This window comes from Sprattus sprattus (assembly GCF_963457725.1).
Source record: "Sprattus sprattus genome assembly, chromosome: 19".
In the NCBI taxonomy this organism is placed as follows: Eukaryota; Metazoa; Chordata; class Actinopteri; order Clupeiformes; family Clupeidae; genus Sprattus; species Sprattus sprattus.
In genome coordinates, this window is record NC_137917.1 from 7,123,626 (window position 1) to 7,143,585 (window position 19,960).

The window sequence follows — 19,960 nt, forward strand, 5'->3', positions numbered from 1 at the left end:
TTATTCTAAGCGTGACGATGACACAGCTGTGTTTGAGGTGTCGTTGTCTGAGGGTTTGGAGTACGTTGTTGTCACAGGTTCAAACCGTGGGCAGAATTTCACGCAAAGAGGTTGCCTGGCAAACACAAGGGTGAAGCTCTTCCTGAACTTCTCCCCCACAAAGGCGTAAATGATGGGGTTGACGCAGCAGTGTGTGAGTGTGATGATCTCAGTCACCTCCACGGCCAGTGCCAGCCCCTGGGAGGCCTCGCACCAATCCCACAGCTCCTGCGTGGCGTGTAGAGTCTGCAGGAGCACCACCACATTGTAGGGCACCCAGAACACGGCGAACACACACACGATGGCGAAGATGAGGCGCACGGCGCGGCCCCTCTTGGTGCTTTTTTGGCGCCGCACCACCACCAGGATCCTGACATAGCAAAAGGTAACGACAGGCAGGCAAAGCCCGAGGCACAAGACAATATCCCCGAAGTTGTGAACGAGTTTCCACGTTGAGGCTGTCTCAAGGGGGTAGTCCATGACGCATTTCCCCTCCGAGCTCACGGCGAAGACGGCCTTGAGCAGGGCTAGCATGATGGCGGTTGCCCAGACGACCGCGCTGGCCAGGAGGCTGGACTGCAGCTTGCGCATGGTGGAGGACGCCACGGCATGCACGATGGCCAGGTAACGGTCCAGGCTCATGAGCGTGACGAAGAGTAGGCCGCTGGCGAAGCCCAGCTGGTACAAGCCGGTTGTGGCCTTGCAGAGGGCGTCGCTGCCCGTGCCCGTGTGGGTCCAGAGGGGCAGGAGCAGGGCACGCAGCAGGTCGGCCAGAGCAAGGTTGAGCAGACACACGTCAGCCATGCTCTGCACGCGTCGCAGTAGCAGCACCCACGCAACCAACCCATTGCCCAGCGACCCCACCACACACACCGTCCACAGCACCAGTGGGCGGAAGGCTGTTCCCAATGTGGCAGATGTGTTCAGGAAACACGGTGTGTCTGGGGAATCGGAGTAGTCGTAGAATGGGGTTGTATACGCCGTAGTACTGCAACAGAGAGGGACATGAGTATGGGTGGAAAGCATTTCACTCACACGGCAGCTGATGCCACATCCTGAATATTTCAAAAACAATCCACTCAATAAACCTATGTTTAAGTATGTATAAACATCATTTTTTTCAGCATAAAAGACGACACCAACAGCCTATTATGAAGCTGATTTGAACTAGATTTAATCAACTAGGTTCCTATGTTGACCTCCACATCTGACCAGCATCAAGTGATCAACCTTCATATCAACCACATCCACCACAGACCCTCAAGGATAAGACTTCCACACACAAACACCCCACACACATAGTCTCACATACAGACACACGTGTATACACATCACTTTGCTCTCTCACATCCTTCACAATACCACAAGAGTGTGGTTTGATAAGACCACCCCTGAGGATATAAAGGCCAGGCACAGAGCAGTCAACTCAGTGTACTCTGACTCTTTGTGGAAGGCAGACTCCAGTATTCAGTCGCATTCAAGCGCTACTCTACTACCTGATCTGACATTCTAAATGAACTCACCTCATGTTGTTTCCAGGCACCTGGCAGGTCTCTTGAGTGCCTGCTGATGCAGAGCAGGTGACTATGAGTGCAGTTAGGACTGCTTCTCAGCAAGAAAGGCATAGGTTTCCTGTTTGGAGCGCTCTCTCTATCTACCCCTCCGATATATCTGAAGTTTGGGGTTTTCCTGTGCAAATGCGCTGTTGTCGCAAGGCGCCGACTGTATCTTTATGACACTTATCACACCATATGTGTTTATGGAACGGTCCAATCTCTCATACAGGCATCTGAGTCACACACACACACGCACACTGCCGCACTGTAAAAAACTTTCACCTTCTTATAAATGCCGCCTTTGTTCAGACTTGCCCCCCCACACAGATACTACCCAGTAAGCAGTGGCTTCTGCTGAAGGGGATTTCACCACATACAATGTAGATTTGACTGACCACATCACTGTTCTAATTTTAGCACTTTAGGGGCAGTACAGGTTTGGACATGAACTACAAATATCAGTGTGGATCTCAAAGAAGATATCTTGGTCTCTGTAATAACTTCAGATTTCTTCTACCACTGACAAAGGAAAGCATGTGAGCGAGTGCGTTGCCTTCTCTGTTGAGGCTTTGTTGAAATGTCGTTTGAATATATCTGTGCCCAAAGTAAAGGCAGCATGATATAAACATGCTCTGGCCCTCATTTGGTGTGGATCTGTTGGATTCTGTACCCAATCTAATCTGATCTGGTGAGCTTCCAGCAAATCTGAACACGAGTCGAAGCCACACCAGAGTCAACTGATGTCTGTGGAGATTACAGAGGCTTTCGAACTTACTCAAGGCTGCACTTCTTACTGTGCCTGCGGTACACTTAAATTAAGTCCCTTCCGGATCACCTGCAATTATATTTACATAAATGCTAATTCGTTTTTACTATTGAACCGAAGGCTGTGCTACTCATTGTGGCTTCCGTATGCTCGTTGTAAATCCTGTCAGAATCATGTTTGATAATATCTGTGTAAACCATAAATGGAAAATCTGATGATCTTCATACAAGTCTATCTAACTGAATGCTGTGAGGCTGAGCCTTCTTCATACCTGTGTGAAATACTTTTTCAGTGTATAAGCAAACCCTCTGACTTTGGTTTTCAATATAAATTCATTGAATTGAAGGTGTCATGTAACTACGATCACAAATTGATGTTTTTCAGCTGAATCAGATCTTTGAAAGGCAACTTATGAAGGTTTTTTATGATATTCTGAGGTACGTTTTTGCATATTTTGTCAAATTTATATACAGACCATATGGTCATGTGAAGGACAGGAAAACACACCTGTCATTTATACTAGCTGCCCAGGCAATTCACTACTACTTTTGTGAACTGGGTTTGAAATCAAGCAAAATGACAATAGATAGTATAGAATGACTTTCCCAAATATACATTAAAAATGTGTCTGTTAGCAAACTAGCTAGCTTTTATGCGTGTAAGTTGTCTTTCGACTATTTAGCTTGCTTGTTTTAGAGGTAAACGCACCACTGGTAAATTGTGTAAAGTTTACACAGTAACACACAGATTCTCTCCTGTCCTGTGAATCATATTGAGTTTCACAGAGTGGAAGAGTTCATGTGTGATTTTACTTCTTATTGCTGCTCATATAGGCTGCATTTAGACTTCCTCACTGTTCTGTACATGTTGTACATTATCTTTCTTGTACATTGTCTTTTAACACTAATAGATATTCTTTATCCTCCAGCAGTAGTTGCAACTCCCCACAAGGTCGGAGACAGACTTTTCTTCCCCCTCTTTTCGAATAGCCTCACTTTCACATGCTGACATTAAGCATTTTTGTTGTTTTTCACTCAAGTTTTGACACTCATGCCGGGTTTTCCAGTATGACTAAAAATGTTTGGACTGAGAACAGAGACTTGTTCTCTGTCCAGAAGCCAGCCCTGTGCTCTATTGGTTTCTCTCTCTCTCTCTGACCTTTGACTCATCGGCCTTCCAGTCACTCACAGTGCTGCCGATGTCACAGTGAGAGAGTGTGGGCCTGCTGCCTTGCCCGACACTCTCTGTTGTGGCAGTTCACATATCATGTTGACAGACGCGCTCTTCTTTTTTCTCTTTTGTTCATTGTGGGCTTCTGTTGAAAGCCTCATCCACATTTTTCTAAATTGCAGATTAATACTGAAGACATATATGGAAAAAAACATATATGGAATTATGTTGTAAACAAAAAATGTCGGTTTTATATTTTATATTCTTCAAAGTAGCCACCTTTTGCTTTAATGACAGCTTTTCCTTGAAGTTCCCAGAGGTGCTGAGCACTTGGGTTAAGGTCGGGTGACTGTGGAGGCCAGGTCATCTGACAAAGCACTCTATCACTCTCCTTCTGGGTCAAACAGCCATAAACCAGCATTGGGCTGGTTTCATTTACCCATCAGATGGCTTACAATGGCAAAAGCGGCTGGGTTGGTCCTGTGGTTAACCAGAGGTTATTTGTGAACCGTGTGACATTATATTTGTGAATTTTAAAACTTTTCTAACTCCATGAGTGTATGATCTTATTTGACTGCTTAGAGCCTCTGCTTTGGTCCCTGAAGGAGAGGGCAGTCTGCTAAATGTTCAGCGTGGGTGTTAGTGTGATGTTAATGTGTGTGTGTATGCACATGTGCTCTTTGCGTGTGGATGTGCATCTATGTGAGTGTGTGTGTGTGCTGTTGTCAGTGTAGGTCTGTATGGGATCAATTTAGGGAGAAAAAGACACAACAAATACATAAAAAAATTATAAAAAGATTTACAAATACAAAAACACCCCAAATCACCTGTTCCACAAATTATTTGGTTGTTGTGTACTTGAAGAAAAATGTGTTGCACTTATTAAACTAACTATGCAGACATTTGTGGACACCGAATCCTTTATTTGTTTGCAAGCGGCATTCTTATTTTGTATATTTTTTTATTTTGTATAGTATTTCACTTTCATAGACATTAGTCTTATAGACATAAGTCTTTTATAGACAATGTCTTATATTTGCAGTGCATGCTGTGTTTGTTTAAGAGGCGTGTTTGTTATTTGTAAAGCAAATTAGGGAGCAACTCCCACAGGTCTGCACCTGTGTGTGTGTGTGTATATGCCTAAGTGTGTGAGTGTGTGTGTGTGCGTGCATGTGGCCATGCGTGTCTAGGTATGTCGATGTGCATGTCTGTGTGTAAATGTAGGTGTGCGTGCAAGCTTGAATCTGCGCGTGTGTGTGTGTATGCATGTTTATGAGTGAATGTGTTTGCATGTATATGCGTGGGTGTGTGTGTTTGTTGGTTTGTAGGTGGTGGTGTGAAAGAAAGGAAGTGGATGACAGCTGCAGAGAGGGGGGCTGCAGCAGCAAACTTTGTGGTTTTCACAGTCCCTCTTACTCGAAAGGATGCCTGCTCCGTCCTCTGCCTCTCACTTCCCCAAACAGCTCACCTTCAATCAAGCTTATTACCTGCGTCGGCATGATTTGTTTGTTTAGATTGCAGGATTACACAAAAACTACCATGTCGATTTTCATTACATTTTGGTGGAGGTGCGGGCCAAGGAAGAGCCAATTCACCCATTGTTCGTCACTTTCATTAACACTGCGAGTCTGTGGAGGTCTGCACTTTTTGAGTGCCCTTCAAGATTTTTTTATGTGACTGTGCAATAATTTGTGTTCTTATAGCTCAATGGTGTTTTGAGCCCTCAACTTCGACTGCCAGGCAGCGGCTGCCTGGAAGGTGGTTCCGCCCCCAAAACTCTTATCCAATCAATGTGCTTCCCACCTCCAAACCTCTGGTTCCGCCCCCAAACCTCTGGTCCAATCCAAACACTTTGAGCCCAAATTCAAACTTTCTGTATAGTGCTCTCATTCCAGCTCCAACTTCATTCTACCTCTCAGCAACGAGTGAAAGCTCCAACTTTACAAAGGTATGTAGCTAATATATTTCTATTTTAAACATGAAATGGCTAATTGTGTTTGCTTCAGGGCTGTACATGTAAGATGGGCCAGCTAATGTTATGTTTAGCATGCAATATGTTAACCATATTTAAAGATAGATCGTGCTAATCTTAGCTGTGGTAATGTCTTTTCAACCTGCTAGCTAGCTCAATCTGGTTAAAACATTAGGTAACAGTAAGCCTACAAAGTAAAATTTATTACTGTAGATTAATCACTGTATAAAATGGGCCGGCTAATGTTATCTTTACCATGCAATATGTTAACATAAAGATAGATTATGTTAATCTTAGCTGTGGTAATGTCATTTCAACCTGCTAGCTAGCTAAATCTAATTTTAGCTGTGGTAATGTTATTTCAACCTGCTAGCTAGCTAAATCTGGTTAAAACATTAGGTAACAGTAAGCCTATAAAGTAAGATTAATTACTGTAGATATGTATTTAAGTGATTAATTACTGTAGATATGTATTTTAGTGATTGTTAATGGTTAGTGGTTATCTTTCAAATGACGTTGAGCTGCTTTGGAATAAGGGTAACTCTCAGGCAGCCAATTGGTTTTAGATACCTGTGAGGCACTTGATGTTGAGACTGGTTGACTACCAGGCTGCTTACTAACACTGGGTAAAGGCGGCTGCATGCTACAGCGTTGGGGGTTAACGGTTGCGCAAAATTTACTCGGTGCAGTTCATGCTCCCAAAGGTTGCGCGTGTTGTCATGAGCCTGCCATTTGCCTGGCAGAAAGAAAGCTGTTTCCCTAACAGAAAGTCTGAAGCTTGAAGTTCTTTTCAAACCTTTGCTTGGGTAGCACTGTTAAACTGAGCAGACATGCAGACTACATTTGAGTAATCTCATCACGTAACATTCGTTTTCTAAAAACAATCACATAGTATTGCATGTTTAACTGTGGTAGAAAATACGTTAGCTTAATGCTAACGTATATGGAAAATCCCATAGACACCGCGCTAGGTATTAGCATCAAGTAATTCACGTTAATGTTTTTGTATGAGCCTGACATTTGCTCTGCAGATAGATAACAGGTTCCCTAACAGAAAGTCTGAAGCTTGAAGTTCTTTTCAAACCTTTACTTGGGAAGCACTGTAAAACTGAGTAGACATGCAGAATATTTTAGTAACCTCATCTCGTATCATTCGTTGATAGAATGCAGGCTGCGAGGCTCGCGTAAGGGCTTACGTAAAAAATGACGCAAGTCTAGAAAAAGGGGCCGACGCACGCAAGACGTAAGAAGTCGCGCAAGGGTCGCGCAAGGGGCTTGCGCGGCCTCTTGCGCTTGCGCTTACGCTTACGTAAGGAAGCATAAATCAGCCTTAACTCTCAGGCAGCCAATTGGCTTTGGGTGCCTGTGAGGCACTCGATGTTGATACTGGTTGACTTCCAGGCTGCTTTGGAATAAGGGTAACTGTCAGGCAGCCAATTGGTTTTAGATACCTTTGAGGCACTTGTTGAGACTGGTTGACTTCCAGGCTGCTTACTAACACTGGGTAACTCTCAGGCAGCCAATTGGCTTTGGGTGCCTGTGAGGCACTCGATGTTGAGACTGGTTGACTTCCAGGCTGCTTTGGAATAAGGATAACTCTGAGGCAGCCACCAGTTGTTGTAATAGGCTTTTTAATAGACTTCATACAGGTGACTTTGTGACAGCCAGTGGAGAGGAATCTAGGCATGGTGGATTAACGTTATGCTTTAGACTGCTTAACACTGGCCATGTAGCCTACAGTTCAGGTCATCACGAGATAAAATAGTTTAGGATGTGTGTCTCAGGGAGTCATAGGCTTATGTTTTCATACTTTTTCCCCGTTTCAGGCAATGGAGAAGAATTGGCTGAAGTCAATCGAAGATGGCTTAAAGAAGGAAAGGGACCCTAGAATCAAGCAATCCTTTGATATTCTTGAAGGGAATATTCCTGAGGATTTTTTTGAGGAAATTAGATTTTTACCATTTTCACATTATTCTGTATCAACTTGGTTACTGTGTGTATGAGTGTTGTACTTGGCCTTGGCCTTTCAATAAAGAATACGTCAAACCCCATCAGTCATGTCTCTCCTCCATCATGTGTGTCCTCTGATGATACATTTTTTTTAAATAATTAATGTAAGTTGGGGTTTCATTAACTTGTGACACTCTACTGGAATAAACCCTTATGTGAAGCTGTAGAAATAAGTGTTGAAATTTATTTATTTCATTTCAGGCCCAGCTAGCTAAATGATCAGACTAGTTAAATCAAGATGCCAAGTTCAATACACTTCCAATTCATCATGTGTTTCCTCTGATGATACATTTTTTTAAAATAATTAATGTAAGTTGGGGTTTCATTAACTTGTGACACTCTACTGGAATAAACCCTTATGTGAAGCTGTAGAAATAAGTGTTGAAATGTATTTATTTCATTTCAGGCCCAGCTAGTTAAATGATCAGACTAGTTAAATCAAGATGCCAAGTTCAATACACTTCCAATTCAATACACATACACAGTGATGTAGAACATCTAGTTATTTTATTAATTAACAACAACAAACAACAGATTTTTTTATTTTTATTGTTAATGTTTGCGATGTGTGTGTCAACACACTTTTTAAAAACGTCAACTACCACCTCTACCATTCCTGGTCCCAAGGTGAGTGTAAGGAGTCCAAAATCCTCATTTGAGCACACCTGGTTGGCGAGGTGCTGGAGCTGTTGTCTGGAGGAAAAGATAAAAACATAAATTCAGGATAAATAATGTCTATTATACCTGTCAGAGCCCAGATATAGGATGTGGAATATTGCAAATTACTTGAACTCCGTGGCTCTCCCTGTGGCCATAGTGGGGTTAAGAGCAGGCAGCATGGCCACTTCTTTAAAATCAATGGCTGCCTGAGAGTTACCCTTATTCCAAAGCAGCCTGGAAGTCAACCAGTATCAACATCGAGTGCCTCACAGGCACCCAAAGCCAATTGGCTGCCTGAGAGTTACCCAGTGGTAGTAAGCAGCCTGGAAGTCAACCAGTCTCAACAAGTGCCTCAAAGGTATCTAAAACCAATTGGCTGCCTGACAGTTACCCTTATTCCAAAGCAGCCTGGAAGTCAACCAGTATCAACATCGAGTGCCTCACAGGCACCCAAAGCCAATTGGCTGCCTGAGAGTTACCCAGTGTTAGTAAGCAGCCTGGTAGTCAACCAGTCTCAACATCAAGTGCCTCACAGGTATCTAAAACCAATTGGCTGCCTGAGAGTTACCCTTATTCCAAAGCAGCTCAACGTCTTTTGAAAGATAACCACTAACCATTAACAATCACTAAAATACATATCTACAGTTATTAATCACTTAAATACATATCTACAGTAATTAATCTTACTTTATAGGCTTACTGTTACCTAATGTTTTAACCAGATTTAGCTAGCTAGCAGGTTGAAATAACATTACCACAGCTAAAATTAGATTTAGCTAGCTAGCAGGTTGAAATGACATTACCACAGCTAAGATTAGCATAATCTATCTTTATGTTAACATATTGCATGGTATAGATAACATTAGCCGGCCCATTTTATACAGTGATTAATCTACAGTAATACATCTTACTTTGTAGGCTTACTGTTACCTAATGTTTTAACCAGATTGAGCTAGCTAGCAGGTTGAAAAGACATTACCACAGCTAAGATTAGCACGATCTATCTTTAAATATGGTTAACATATTGCATGCTAAACATAACATTAGCTGGCCCATCTTACATGTACAGCCCTAAAGCAAACACAATTAGCCATTTCATGTTTAAAATAGAAATATATTAGCTACATACCTTTGTAAAGTTGGAGCTTTCACTCGTTGCTGAGAGGTGGAATGAAGTTGGAGCTGGAATGAGAGCACTATACAGAAAGTTTGAATTGGGGCTCAAAGTGTTTGGATTGGACCAGAGGTTTGGGGGCGGAACCAGAGGTTTGGAGTTGGGAAGCACATTGATTGGATAAGAGTTTTGGGGGCGGAACCACCTTCCAGGCAGCCGCTGCCTGGCAGTCGAAGTTGAGGGCTCAAAACACCATTGAGCGTTCTTATAACACTGGAAGACACACAGGCAGAACTTCACCCACAACTTTTGTTTATTTAGGAATATAGAAAAACATAGTTTATTCAGGGTAAAACTAAAACATATCTTCTTTAAAATGTATCAGTATGTGTACAAAATCAGATGAGGTGATGTGGATGCATGTATCAGTCAAACACATGTGTAAACATGACACAACACACACTGTGCCAAAACTGCACGAAACCATACCATCATCAAATGTGCAACAGCAATACATAATTTGTGTTCATCAAGTGCATCTGAATTTAGAAAGTACAGAGATCAACTTAAATTAGTATTAAGTATTAATTCGTTTTCATATCCACCTCAGCTGTTTAAGATTATTTTCAATAAATGGATGAGAACAAAATGGAGCTTCAAGCATGGAAATCAGTTAGGTTCCATTTTAATTCCCTTTCTACTCGTCATAGATTGTCAGATCATTATGTACACATACACACACACACACGCACAGATCATTCTAGATCTGGAGAAAAAAAAAAAGAGCAAATGTACAGCTTCAGGTGAGTTTGTGTGGATAACAAAACTGCTAAAGGTGTCAGACCCATATCAGCTGAAAATGTGGAGAACAGTATGGGAAATAACATAACATCAGCGTATTCAAGCTTTGCTGTGTGCTTACCAAGCAAGCAGTCAAGCTTGATGATGCCAAACCACCAGGACCATCAGGTTTAGGTCTCGGAGGTCCTTTGCTCCTTGACCAAATCCATCATCCACATTTGACGGCTGCATGATGATTCATGCAACAGCAAGTTTGCGACTGCAGACACAGAGGTGGCTTCTATCCGCTGTCTAATTGGTAGTAACTGCAAATACATTTCCAACAGTAAGTGTCCCGGAGTGTATATAATACCTAATGAATAAGTGGAATGCAAATCAGTGAATGATTTTAGAGGATGCTAAGTAGGCATGGCTATGTAATATGTACTTTTCTGAGAAGAGAACCTTCTAAGTATACTGTAGTATGGACACTTAATATAAAGGGTCTGACTATTTTCTCTCTCCCTTGATGCGCATCACTGCAAGAATAAAGCCTGTTTCTTGACTGATCATACTCAGACTTGATCTCCACCAATCTTTTGGTACTTAAATAACTACAGGTCCCTGTGGAACATTACGCAATATGATGCATAGTTGAATTACTCACTTCCATTTCAAGAAAGCCAAGTGACTACGCCACAAATTCTCTCTTCCATCATCTATACAACATAGTTCCAACAAAGTTGTCAATGACCCAATTCAATTCCTTGAGTTAGGCATTTAATTAACACAGACTATTTTTCAAGCTATCTTCAAGTTTAACCAATTTAAGTCAAGGAATGTGTCAAACACCATTGGCAGAATACAGAACTAATAATGATTGTGTGACGATGAGTCGCATCATGTGCATATCTGTGATCTCCCGGCAAGAAGACGTCAGAGCACAGGACTGCTCAATAAGGTTCTTTAATCCAGAACAAATGCCTTTCTAACAGGTTGCTTATGGAATTCTAATTCTTTGGTCATCCAGCTAGCTGCTTCGTGGGTCATCCCTAGCACTTTTTCGGAATGATTTATACCACACTAATCATTGTATCATAAATGCTAATAGAACCATCAGTTACAGGCATTCTAATAACATATTTGAGCGTTGAGACTCACACATCAAAGGGCAAGACATGGTACACACTGACAGTGTTTTTTTTTTTTTTAACCCTGTGCAGGTGAAACAGGGTGCCTACAACAGTTTGATGGAGGTGACTTCTGATGAGCGTGAATAGACCGAGCTCCTGCGCTCATGCGTCTCCCTGGATGACGCGCACCCTGGCAGCCACTGAGCCACCAATTTCACCACCAGCCGGCAGAACTTCTCCCCGGCAAAGGCGTAAATGATGGGGTTGAGGCAGCAGTGGCTGAAGGCGATGGTCTCTGTCCACTTCATGGCCAACGTGAGATGATGCATCTGGTGGCAATCCAGGAAGTACCCTTGTCCCTTCAGCATGTGCAGAAAGATGACAATGTGGTAGGGGGTCCAGAAGAAGAAAAAGGTGATGACAATGATAAAGATGAGCTTGATGGCTTTGTGCTTCCTCTGGGTCTTCATGTTGATGAGGGTGGGGATGATCCTTGAGTAGCAACACACCATGATGGAGAGGGGTAGGACCAAGCCTAAGACGTTCATCTCCATGTACTCAAAGGATCGCCACATGGAGCCCTCTGGTACCTCCATCGTACAAGTGTATGCTTCCCCAGTCCATTTAACCTGTACAAAGATGATACTAGGCAGTGAAGCCAGCAGGCTGAAGGCCCACACCACCCCTATCAGGACCATGCCGATCCTAAGCGTCCGCCACATAGCGATAGAGGGAGAGTGGACTATCAGCAGGTAGCGGTCCAGCGTCATGACGACCATAAAGCCAATGCTGGCATAGAAACCCAGCATGTAGAAGCAGGTCGTCAGGCGGCACATGGCGTCGTTCCAGGGCCAGGAGCTGAGGGCAGCGTAGTGGGCCAAGAAGGGCAGGGAGAACACGAAGAGCAGGTCAGCCAGTGCCAGGTTTAGTAAGCAGATGTCTGTCAAGTTGCACTTATGGCGGAAGCGCAGCAGAACACACACCACAAGCCCGTTGCCTAGGAACCCCACCATGAAAACAAGGCTATACAGTGTGGGCAGGAAGACCTGACTAAAGTCCTTCAGGTCTTCAATTTTGCACGGTGCAGCTGACGCATCGCTAGTCTCACTATAGTAGTCTCCGTAATCAGGCCTGGTTGTCACTGCAGTATCATCTGTATTAGAAACACACACAGGCACACAAAAACATCACCACCATAAGTTTCTTCTTCTCTAACCCTTCTTCAGTTGTATACACTCACTTTGTCACAAACAAAGTAAAACAAAAAGTTCTTAAAAATAAAACACCATATTCATATTTTATTCGTTTTTTTGAATACAGTTTAACTTAGTTTAACTTCCTAAATGACATTATTAAGTCATAATATGAATCAAAACATGTGTAAAGGTTAGGGGGCTAACTCAAATAAACCGATTACAGTGACACTGAAAGTAGCCTGCCTAATGCTAACAGAGTCAGGAGAGGAGGAGAGAGAGATTTCACATTTAAATTGAGAGAGATAGACAGAGAGAGAGAGAGAGAAAAAAAATCTGTGATAGGAAGGTAAAAAGAAAAGCTAACCTTACATTTTGTAATTTAACTCTGACCTCTGCTGTTGAGTGTGGGAAGTTCAGGCAGTTAGTGAACTGTTCTGTTTCTTTTTCTTCTACTCAGTGCAGAGGTATAAATATTACTGCACCAGTTCATAAGGTAATAAAGTAATGAATAAAATACTGCTGCACTAAATGTATGTCTATAATGCAGATGTCAAACTGAAATAAAGATAACGACCAGCTTTCTATGCTGCCTCTTTTAGTGTCTGACATTTAGACTTAATACATTCATTGTTTCTGTATTCCCTGGCTTTTAGCAAACAGACTTTTAAATGCACTCAGTGTTTAAAGATGTCAATATAAAAAAAAGAATACAAGCATTCCATTACCTTTTGTAGATTAATCGAATATTTAACATTTGAGTAATTAACAAACAATGGCAAAAGACAGCTAATGGTCAAATTTCACTCAATTAATGATCATGAAAAGTTTGAAATTAGATGCTGTACTCACTGGTCATGTTGTAGTCCTGGGACATCTTCATTGCATATGTGTATGAGAGAACGACAGGATTTTGAGAGGGTCCTGAGAATCGTCTCCTGACTTCCTGCGGTCTCTGAGTGTATTTGTGTGTGTGTTTGGGAGATGGGGCCTAGGTCCTTCTGTCAAATCTGACAAAAAGCTATGAGACAGAACTCGTCTCAGATCCTGTTTTTGATCTCAGGGTAGTCTCCCCGCCTCTCTCTTACTGATGGCCCAATGTAAGCTTGCAGGCGAGATGAAACAAACCTTATCTCTTCAATCTCTGCTTGAAAAACACCTCTACCTGCACTGCTTACATACTAAATAAGTGTGATGTAGCACACGCCACCCTCTACATCTCAGAATTGGACACCATACAAGCTTCTTATATTAGGGACGCCTTCATTCTTCTTTGGTGACCTCGGAAACCCTTAAACATAAAAGATAGATAACACTTTTTTTTTTTTTACAACTTCAAAATGCCATAGATGTGGTCCTAAATACCAGCATTATTCCCTGTCGTATTATAATTACTTAGAGATCATTCCAGATTCCAGATGCTAGGATATCTCACTCTGAGTATGATCATTCAGTACTTCAGTTGGTAAATTGTGTCTCTGATGTATCTACAAAATGTGGTGACAAGTGTCATGTCACAGGATGTGACAGTTTTAGCAAAGGCGCTCTGGCCAGGCTATGAGCTGCGATTCGAATTATGTGTGAAGAAAAAAATGCTGCCACTGTACAAACATAGAAAAAGTCAGTTGGATACTATTTACGTGATGGTGGGGGGGGGGGGGGGGGGGGGGGGGGTGGGGGTGGGGGGGGGGGGGGGTGGTCATGCACAGTATTTCCAGAAAAACAGAAAGCCATGTTTTCAGGTCACAGACTACACAGGAGGCTCAGCTTGGTATACCATACTTATGTACTTACACTTGTGTACTGACACTTGTGTATGTGTCTGGCCAATTCTTTACTACTCATGGGTTTACATACTTACAGCCAGAAGGCCTTATCGTATTTACAAGTCACTGTAAATGGCTTTTCGTAAAACTGTTTTAGTAAAAAAATCTATGTAACAAATAAAAAGAATTGGCAGTTATAACAGGGGGTTTTTTGGCCTTGAAAAGAAATACTGTTTAACTGATAGTCCTTATTTCTTATGTAAGTGTGGTTTTCAGGAAAACGTTTTTATTCTACTCCAGGACTTAAAGTCAAGGAAGTATCACATACTCTTATACCTTCGTCTTTTTGATGCTTCAACTACTAGGTTTGATGACACCATTACCACTGGTAGAATAATCTGAGCATGTGCTTGCCTTTTAAGAGTAAAACATTGCTCAGATCACAGTGACTAAACCCTGAAGTGACTTTCTTAGAAATCCTGGGTGAAAAACTCAGTCTTCACCACTCTAGAAGCAGATAACAGAGGGAAGTAGCTTGAGGGTTAGTGCGATAAAGGACTCAGCTAGTGGGTATGTGTGTGAGCAAGAAGGCATCCCATATTTACACCTCCACAAAAACAACATATACACTACTCTTACAACCCGGGAGCTTCCGACTGTAGTGAGTTCAAATTAAAAAATAGTAGGCAACGCTCGACACTACACCACACTTTCACACCTTCCACATTACTTTGCATGTATCTTAACAGACTTTTTCAGTTGCAGTGTGTCTTGCTGCTGTGCACCTTGGACTGCTTAAAGCTCTCATGTAGGCCCAGCCCATATCTTGTAGATAAATCGGAACACCTCCTTAGCTCTTGCTTATATATGTAAGGAGCAATACTGTGTCACTGCTACTACAACCTCTACTATTAATAATAATGATATAACAACCAATAACAACATTAATAATACATTTAATTGTTTGGGCAGGAGACTTTTCTGAGCCAGAGGCCTATGTCTCTAAAGGTATTTTTGATAGTCAACAGCGTCCCCGTGTGGTGACTTGGGTGTTCATAAAGAAGTTAGCTGCTTCGTGAGTCATCCCTAGCACGGAAGGATTTATACCAGTCAAATCTAGAATGCAAATTGTCTGCCAAGATCCCATGAACTCATCATTGTAGCATAAATGCTAATAGAACCATCAGTTACTGGCATTCTAATAACATATTTGAGCGTTGAGACTCCCACATCAAAGGGCAAGACATGGTACACACTGACAGTGTCTTCTCTAACAGGTGAAACAAGGTGTCTACAACAGTTTGATGGAGGTGACTTCTGATGAGCGTGAATAGACCGAGCTCCTGCGCTCATGCCTCTCCCTGGACAACGAGCACCGTGGCAGCCACTGAGTCACCAATTTCACCACCAGCCGGCAGAACTTCTCCCCGGCAAAGGCGTAAATGATGGGGTTGAGGCAGCAGTGGCTGAAGGCGATGGTCTCTGTCCACTTCATGGCCAACGTGAGATGATGCATCTGGTGGCAATCCAGGAGGTACCCTTGTTCCTGCAGCATGTGCAGAAAGATGACAATGTGGTAGGGGGTCCAGAAGAAGAAAAAGGTGATGACAATGATAAAGATGAGCTTGATGGCTTTGTGCTTCCTCTGGGTCTTCATGTTGATGAGGGTGGGGATGATCCTTGAGTAGCAACACACCATGATGGAGAGGGGTAGGACCAAGCCTAAGACGTTCTTCTCCATGTACTCAAAGGATCGCCACATGGAGCCCTCTGGGACCTCCATCTTACAAGTGTATGCTTCCCCAGTCCATTTAACCTGTACAAAGATGATACTAGGCAGTGAAGCCAGCAGGCTGAAGGCCCACACCACCCCTATCAGGACCATGCCGATCCTAAGTGTCCGCCACATAGCGATAGAGGGAGAGTGAACTATCAGCAGGTAGCGGTCCAGCGTCATGACGACCATAAAGCCAATGCTGGCATAGAAACCCAGCATGTAGAAGCAGGTCGTCAGGCGGCACATGGCGCCGTTCCAGGGCCAGGAGCTGAGGGCAGCGTAGTGGGCCAAAAAGGGCAGGGAGAACACGAAGAGCAGGTCAGCCAGTGCCAGGTTTAGTAAGCAGATGTCTGTCAAGTTGCACTTATGGCGGAAGCGGAGCAGAACACACACCACAAGCCCGTTACCTAGGAACCCCACCATGAAAACAAGGCTATACAGTGTGGGCAGGAAGACCTGACTAAAGTCCTTCAAGTCTTCAATTTTGCACGGTGCAGCTGACACATCGCCAGCCATTTCATAGTATCCACTGTAATCAAGCGTGGTTGTCTCTTCTGCAGTATCATCTGTTTTAGGACCACACAGGCAAACACAAACAACACCAACATTAGTCTCTTCTTCAGTTGTATACACATACTTTGTCATAAAAAAATAAAACAATAAGTTCATAAAAATAATACAACATATTTATTTTTCATTCGTTTTTTTCTATACAGTATAACTTATTAAGTCATAATATCAATAATCAAAACATGTGTTCAGGTTAGGGGGCTAACTCAAATAAACTGGCTACAGTGACACTGAAAGTAGCATGCCTAATGCTGACAAAGTCCTGTATGTGTAGTGTGTAAAGACAGATATAGAGAAAGAAAGGGATACCGAACAGGAGAGAGAGATTTCACATTGAAATCGACAGAAAGAGGGAAACTCAAGTGTGTGAGAGGAAGGTAAAAAGAAAAGCTAACCTTACATTTCATAATTTAACTCTGACCTCTGCTGTTGAGTGTGGGAAGTTCAGACAGTTACTGTTCTACTCAGTGCAGAGGTATACATATTATTAGATTTAATAAAAGATAACGACCAGCTTTCTATGCTCCTTCTTAGTGTCTGACATTTAGATTTAATACATTCATTGTTTCTGTATTCCAGGACTTTTAGCAAACAGAGTTTCAAGTGCACTCAGAGTTTAAAGATTTCAATATAAATAAAGAATATAAGCATTACATCAGACTCTGGCTCACCCAGCCTACTAGTCCTGCTGGATTTAAGGGCTGCTTTTGATACAGTGGACCATAATATCCTGTTTCGGCCCCTCCAGGAGATTGGAATTACAGGCACTGCCCTTGACTTCTTTTATTCCTATCTCACAGGACGCCAGGAATATGTTGCCCTTGGCAATACCACCGCCAACATTAGGTGCATTACCTCTGGTGTCCCCCAGGGGTCAGTTCTGGGGCCCCTGCTTGTCTTAATCTACATGCTACCCCTGGGAAACATACTTCGAGGTTATAACATCCAATTTCACTCCTATGCAGATGACACACAAATCTACATCCGAACTTCACCCGACAAACACCTGGCTCTATCACAGACTACCAAATGCCTGGATGACATCCAGCACTGGATGAGCAACAACTCACTACAGCTAAATGGTGCCAAGTCTGAAGCCGTTCTTATTGGCACGCCCCATCAAACCAAAAAGGCCGGTATCACCCAAATCACCATAAATGGTCACCCCACCCCTCTCTCCTCACTCGTCACAAACCTTGGTGTCAAGCTGGACTCTTCATTGTCCTTTGATGCCAAATCAAATTCATGTGCCAAACTTCATTCTACCACCTGAGAAACATCTCAAGGCTGAGACCCTCTCTTCCAAAACATGCTGCAGAAAAACTGGTGCATGCATTCATCAGCTCCCGTCTGGACTACTGCAACTCTCTGCTGGCAGGTCTTCCAGCAAAAACCATTCAGAGGCTGCAGTATGTTCAAAACAGTGCTGCCCGGGTTCTCACCAAGACTCGGAAATCCGAACACATCACCCCAGTCCTCCACTCCCTCCACTGGCTTCCAACCAACCAGAGAATAACCTTCAAAGTACTACTCCTAGTTCACAAGGCCATAAACACCACCGGTCCAGCCTATCTCCAGGATCTCCTCACCCCTCGTCTCACATCAAGGACTCTTAGGTCCGGACATGCAAACCTGCTTGCAGTTCCCCGGACAAATATGTCCAGAATGGGAGATCGTGCCCTCTCCTCGCTGGGGCCACGACTCTGGAACAAGCTCCCGGAGAACATTAGGGCTTTGGTTTCCCTCACTACTTTTAAATCACACCTCAAAACCCATCTATTTATATCTGCCTTCACCTAAAGTCTGTGGTTTCTGTTTTTTATTTATTTTCTGTATTGTGACCCTGTTAAGCACCTTGAGACATCTTTGTATGTGAAAGAATGCTATATAAATCAAATCCACAATTATTATTATTATTATTATTATTAACTTTCGCAGATGAATTGAATATAAAATGGCAAAAGAAAGCTAATGGTCAACTTTCACTCCATTTACGATCATGACAAGTCTGACATTAAATGCTGTACTTACTGGTCATGTTGTAGTCCTGCGACATGTTCATTCATATGTGTGTGAGAGAATGATAGGATTTTGAGAGGGTCCTGAGAATCGTCTCCTGACTTCCTGCGGCCTCTGAGTGTATTCGTGTTTGGGAGATGGGGCCTAGGTCCTTCTGTCAAATCAAACAAAAAAGCTATGAGACAGAATTCATCTCAGATCCTGTTTTTGTTCTCAGGGTAGTCTCCCCGCCTCCTTCTTACTGATGGCCCGATGTAAGCTTGCAGGCGAGATGAAACAAACCTTATCTCTTCAATCTCTGCTTGAAAAACAACTCTGCCTGCACTGGTTACATACTAAATGAGTGTGATGTGGGGACATTTAGGTGGAACTCTAGAACACACCACCCTCTACATCTCAGAATTGGACACCACACCAGCTTCAAGTGTTACAGTAAGGATGCCTTCACACTTCTTTGGTGACCTTTGGAAACCCTTAATCATTAAAGACAGAAAGATAGATAGATAACACTATTTATTTTTTTACATCTTCAAAATGACATTACGAAACATGGTCCTAAGTACCAGCATTATTCCCTATCATATTTTAATTACTCAGAGATCATTCCAGGTTCCAGATGCCATTGATATCACTCTGAGAATGATCATGCAGTACTTCAACTGGTTAATTGTGTCTCTGATGTATCTACAAAGTGTGGTGACAAGTGTCATGTCACAGGATGTGACAGATTTAGCAAAGGCTCTCTGGCCTGGCTTTGAGCTGTGATTGCGACTGTTTTGGTAACTAGTAACAAGTCTAGGTAACAAATAAAAATAATTGGCAGTTATAACTGTGTAACATTTCGTGTTACAGTTTTTCTCTATTGCTTTGGCACATTTTTCCATTCACTGTTTTCTTTTTCAAAACAGCTCACACATAGCCCTTAACAGAAGCTGAAATGACCAAAACACTATATGATGTTTGCAGAATGACACCACTTTCTCAAAACCACACACCCATCAACACCAAACATTTTCAACAAAACCTACAATTTGGGCTCAATTGAAAATGTATGTTTTTTTTGTATTTATTTACAGTTTTTCTCGATTGCTTTGGCGAATTTTTCCATTCACTGTTTACTTTTTCAAAACAGCTCACACACAGCCCTTACAGTTTTTCACTATTGCTAAAACTCGTTTTCAAAACAATAACGGCTTTCTCAAAACTGCACACAGAAAACTGAAAACCTCACACACAAAATGCTAAACCTGACACTCCCTTTGCAAGATGACTCTTTGCTATCAAATCTCTTAACTGTTTACAAAATGGAACTTGTGTTTTCATTTGGTACACACAGCCATATCATAAACACATACATTCATTTAGTACACACAACTAAGCATTTGCTGCACACTACCAAGCATTTACAGCACACAGAAGTGCAAAATTGAAAACA

General features: G+C 42.5%; 3 protein-coding genes across 3 annotated transcripts; all 3 read right to left on the minus strand.

Moving 5' to 3' along the window:
* LOC308380105 (C-C chemokine receptor type 5-like) lies at nucleotides 1–1,567 on the minus strand (the record flags this gene model as incomplete). Its single annotated transcript, XM_080857381.1, has 2 exons — nucleotides 1–1,027; nucleotides 1,563–1,567. 2 exons carry the CDS (start codon nucleotides 1,565–1,567, stop codon nucleotides 1–3), a joined length of 1,032 nt encoding a protein of 343 aa, XP_080713507.1.
* A 9,737-nt stretch (nucleotides 1,568–11,304) lies between these two features.
* Nucleotides 11,305–13,340, minus strand: LOC308380548 (C-C chemokine receptor type 1-like; the record flags this gene model as incomplete). Its single annotated transcript, XM_080857944.1, has 2 exons — nucleotides 13,246–13,340; nucleotides 11,305–12,353 (listed from the first exon to the last, which is right to left on the minus strand). Exons 1-2 carry the CDS (start codon nucleotides 13,274–13,276, stop codon nucleotides 11,305–11,307), a joined length of 1,080 nt encoding a protein of 359 aa, XP_080714070.1. The 5' UTR covers nucleotides 13,277–13,340.
* A 2,110-nt stretch (nucleotides 13,341–15,450) lies between these two features.
* Nucleotides 15,451–18,562, minus strand: LOC308380549 (C-C chemokine receptor type 5-like; the record flags this gene model as incomplete). Its single annotated transcript, XM_080857945.1, has 2 exons — nucleotides 15,451–16,502; nucleotides 18,538–18,562. 2 exons carry the CDS (start codon nucleotides 18,560–18,562, stop codon nucleotides 15,451–15,453), a joined length of 1,077 nt encoding a protein of 358 aa, XP_080714071.1.
* Between the last annotated feature and the right edge of the window lie 1,398 nt (nucleotides 18,563–19,960).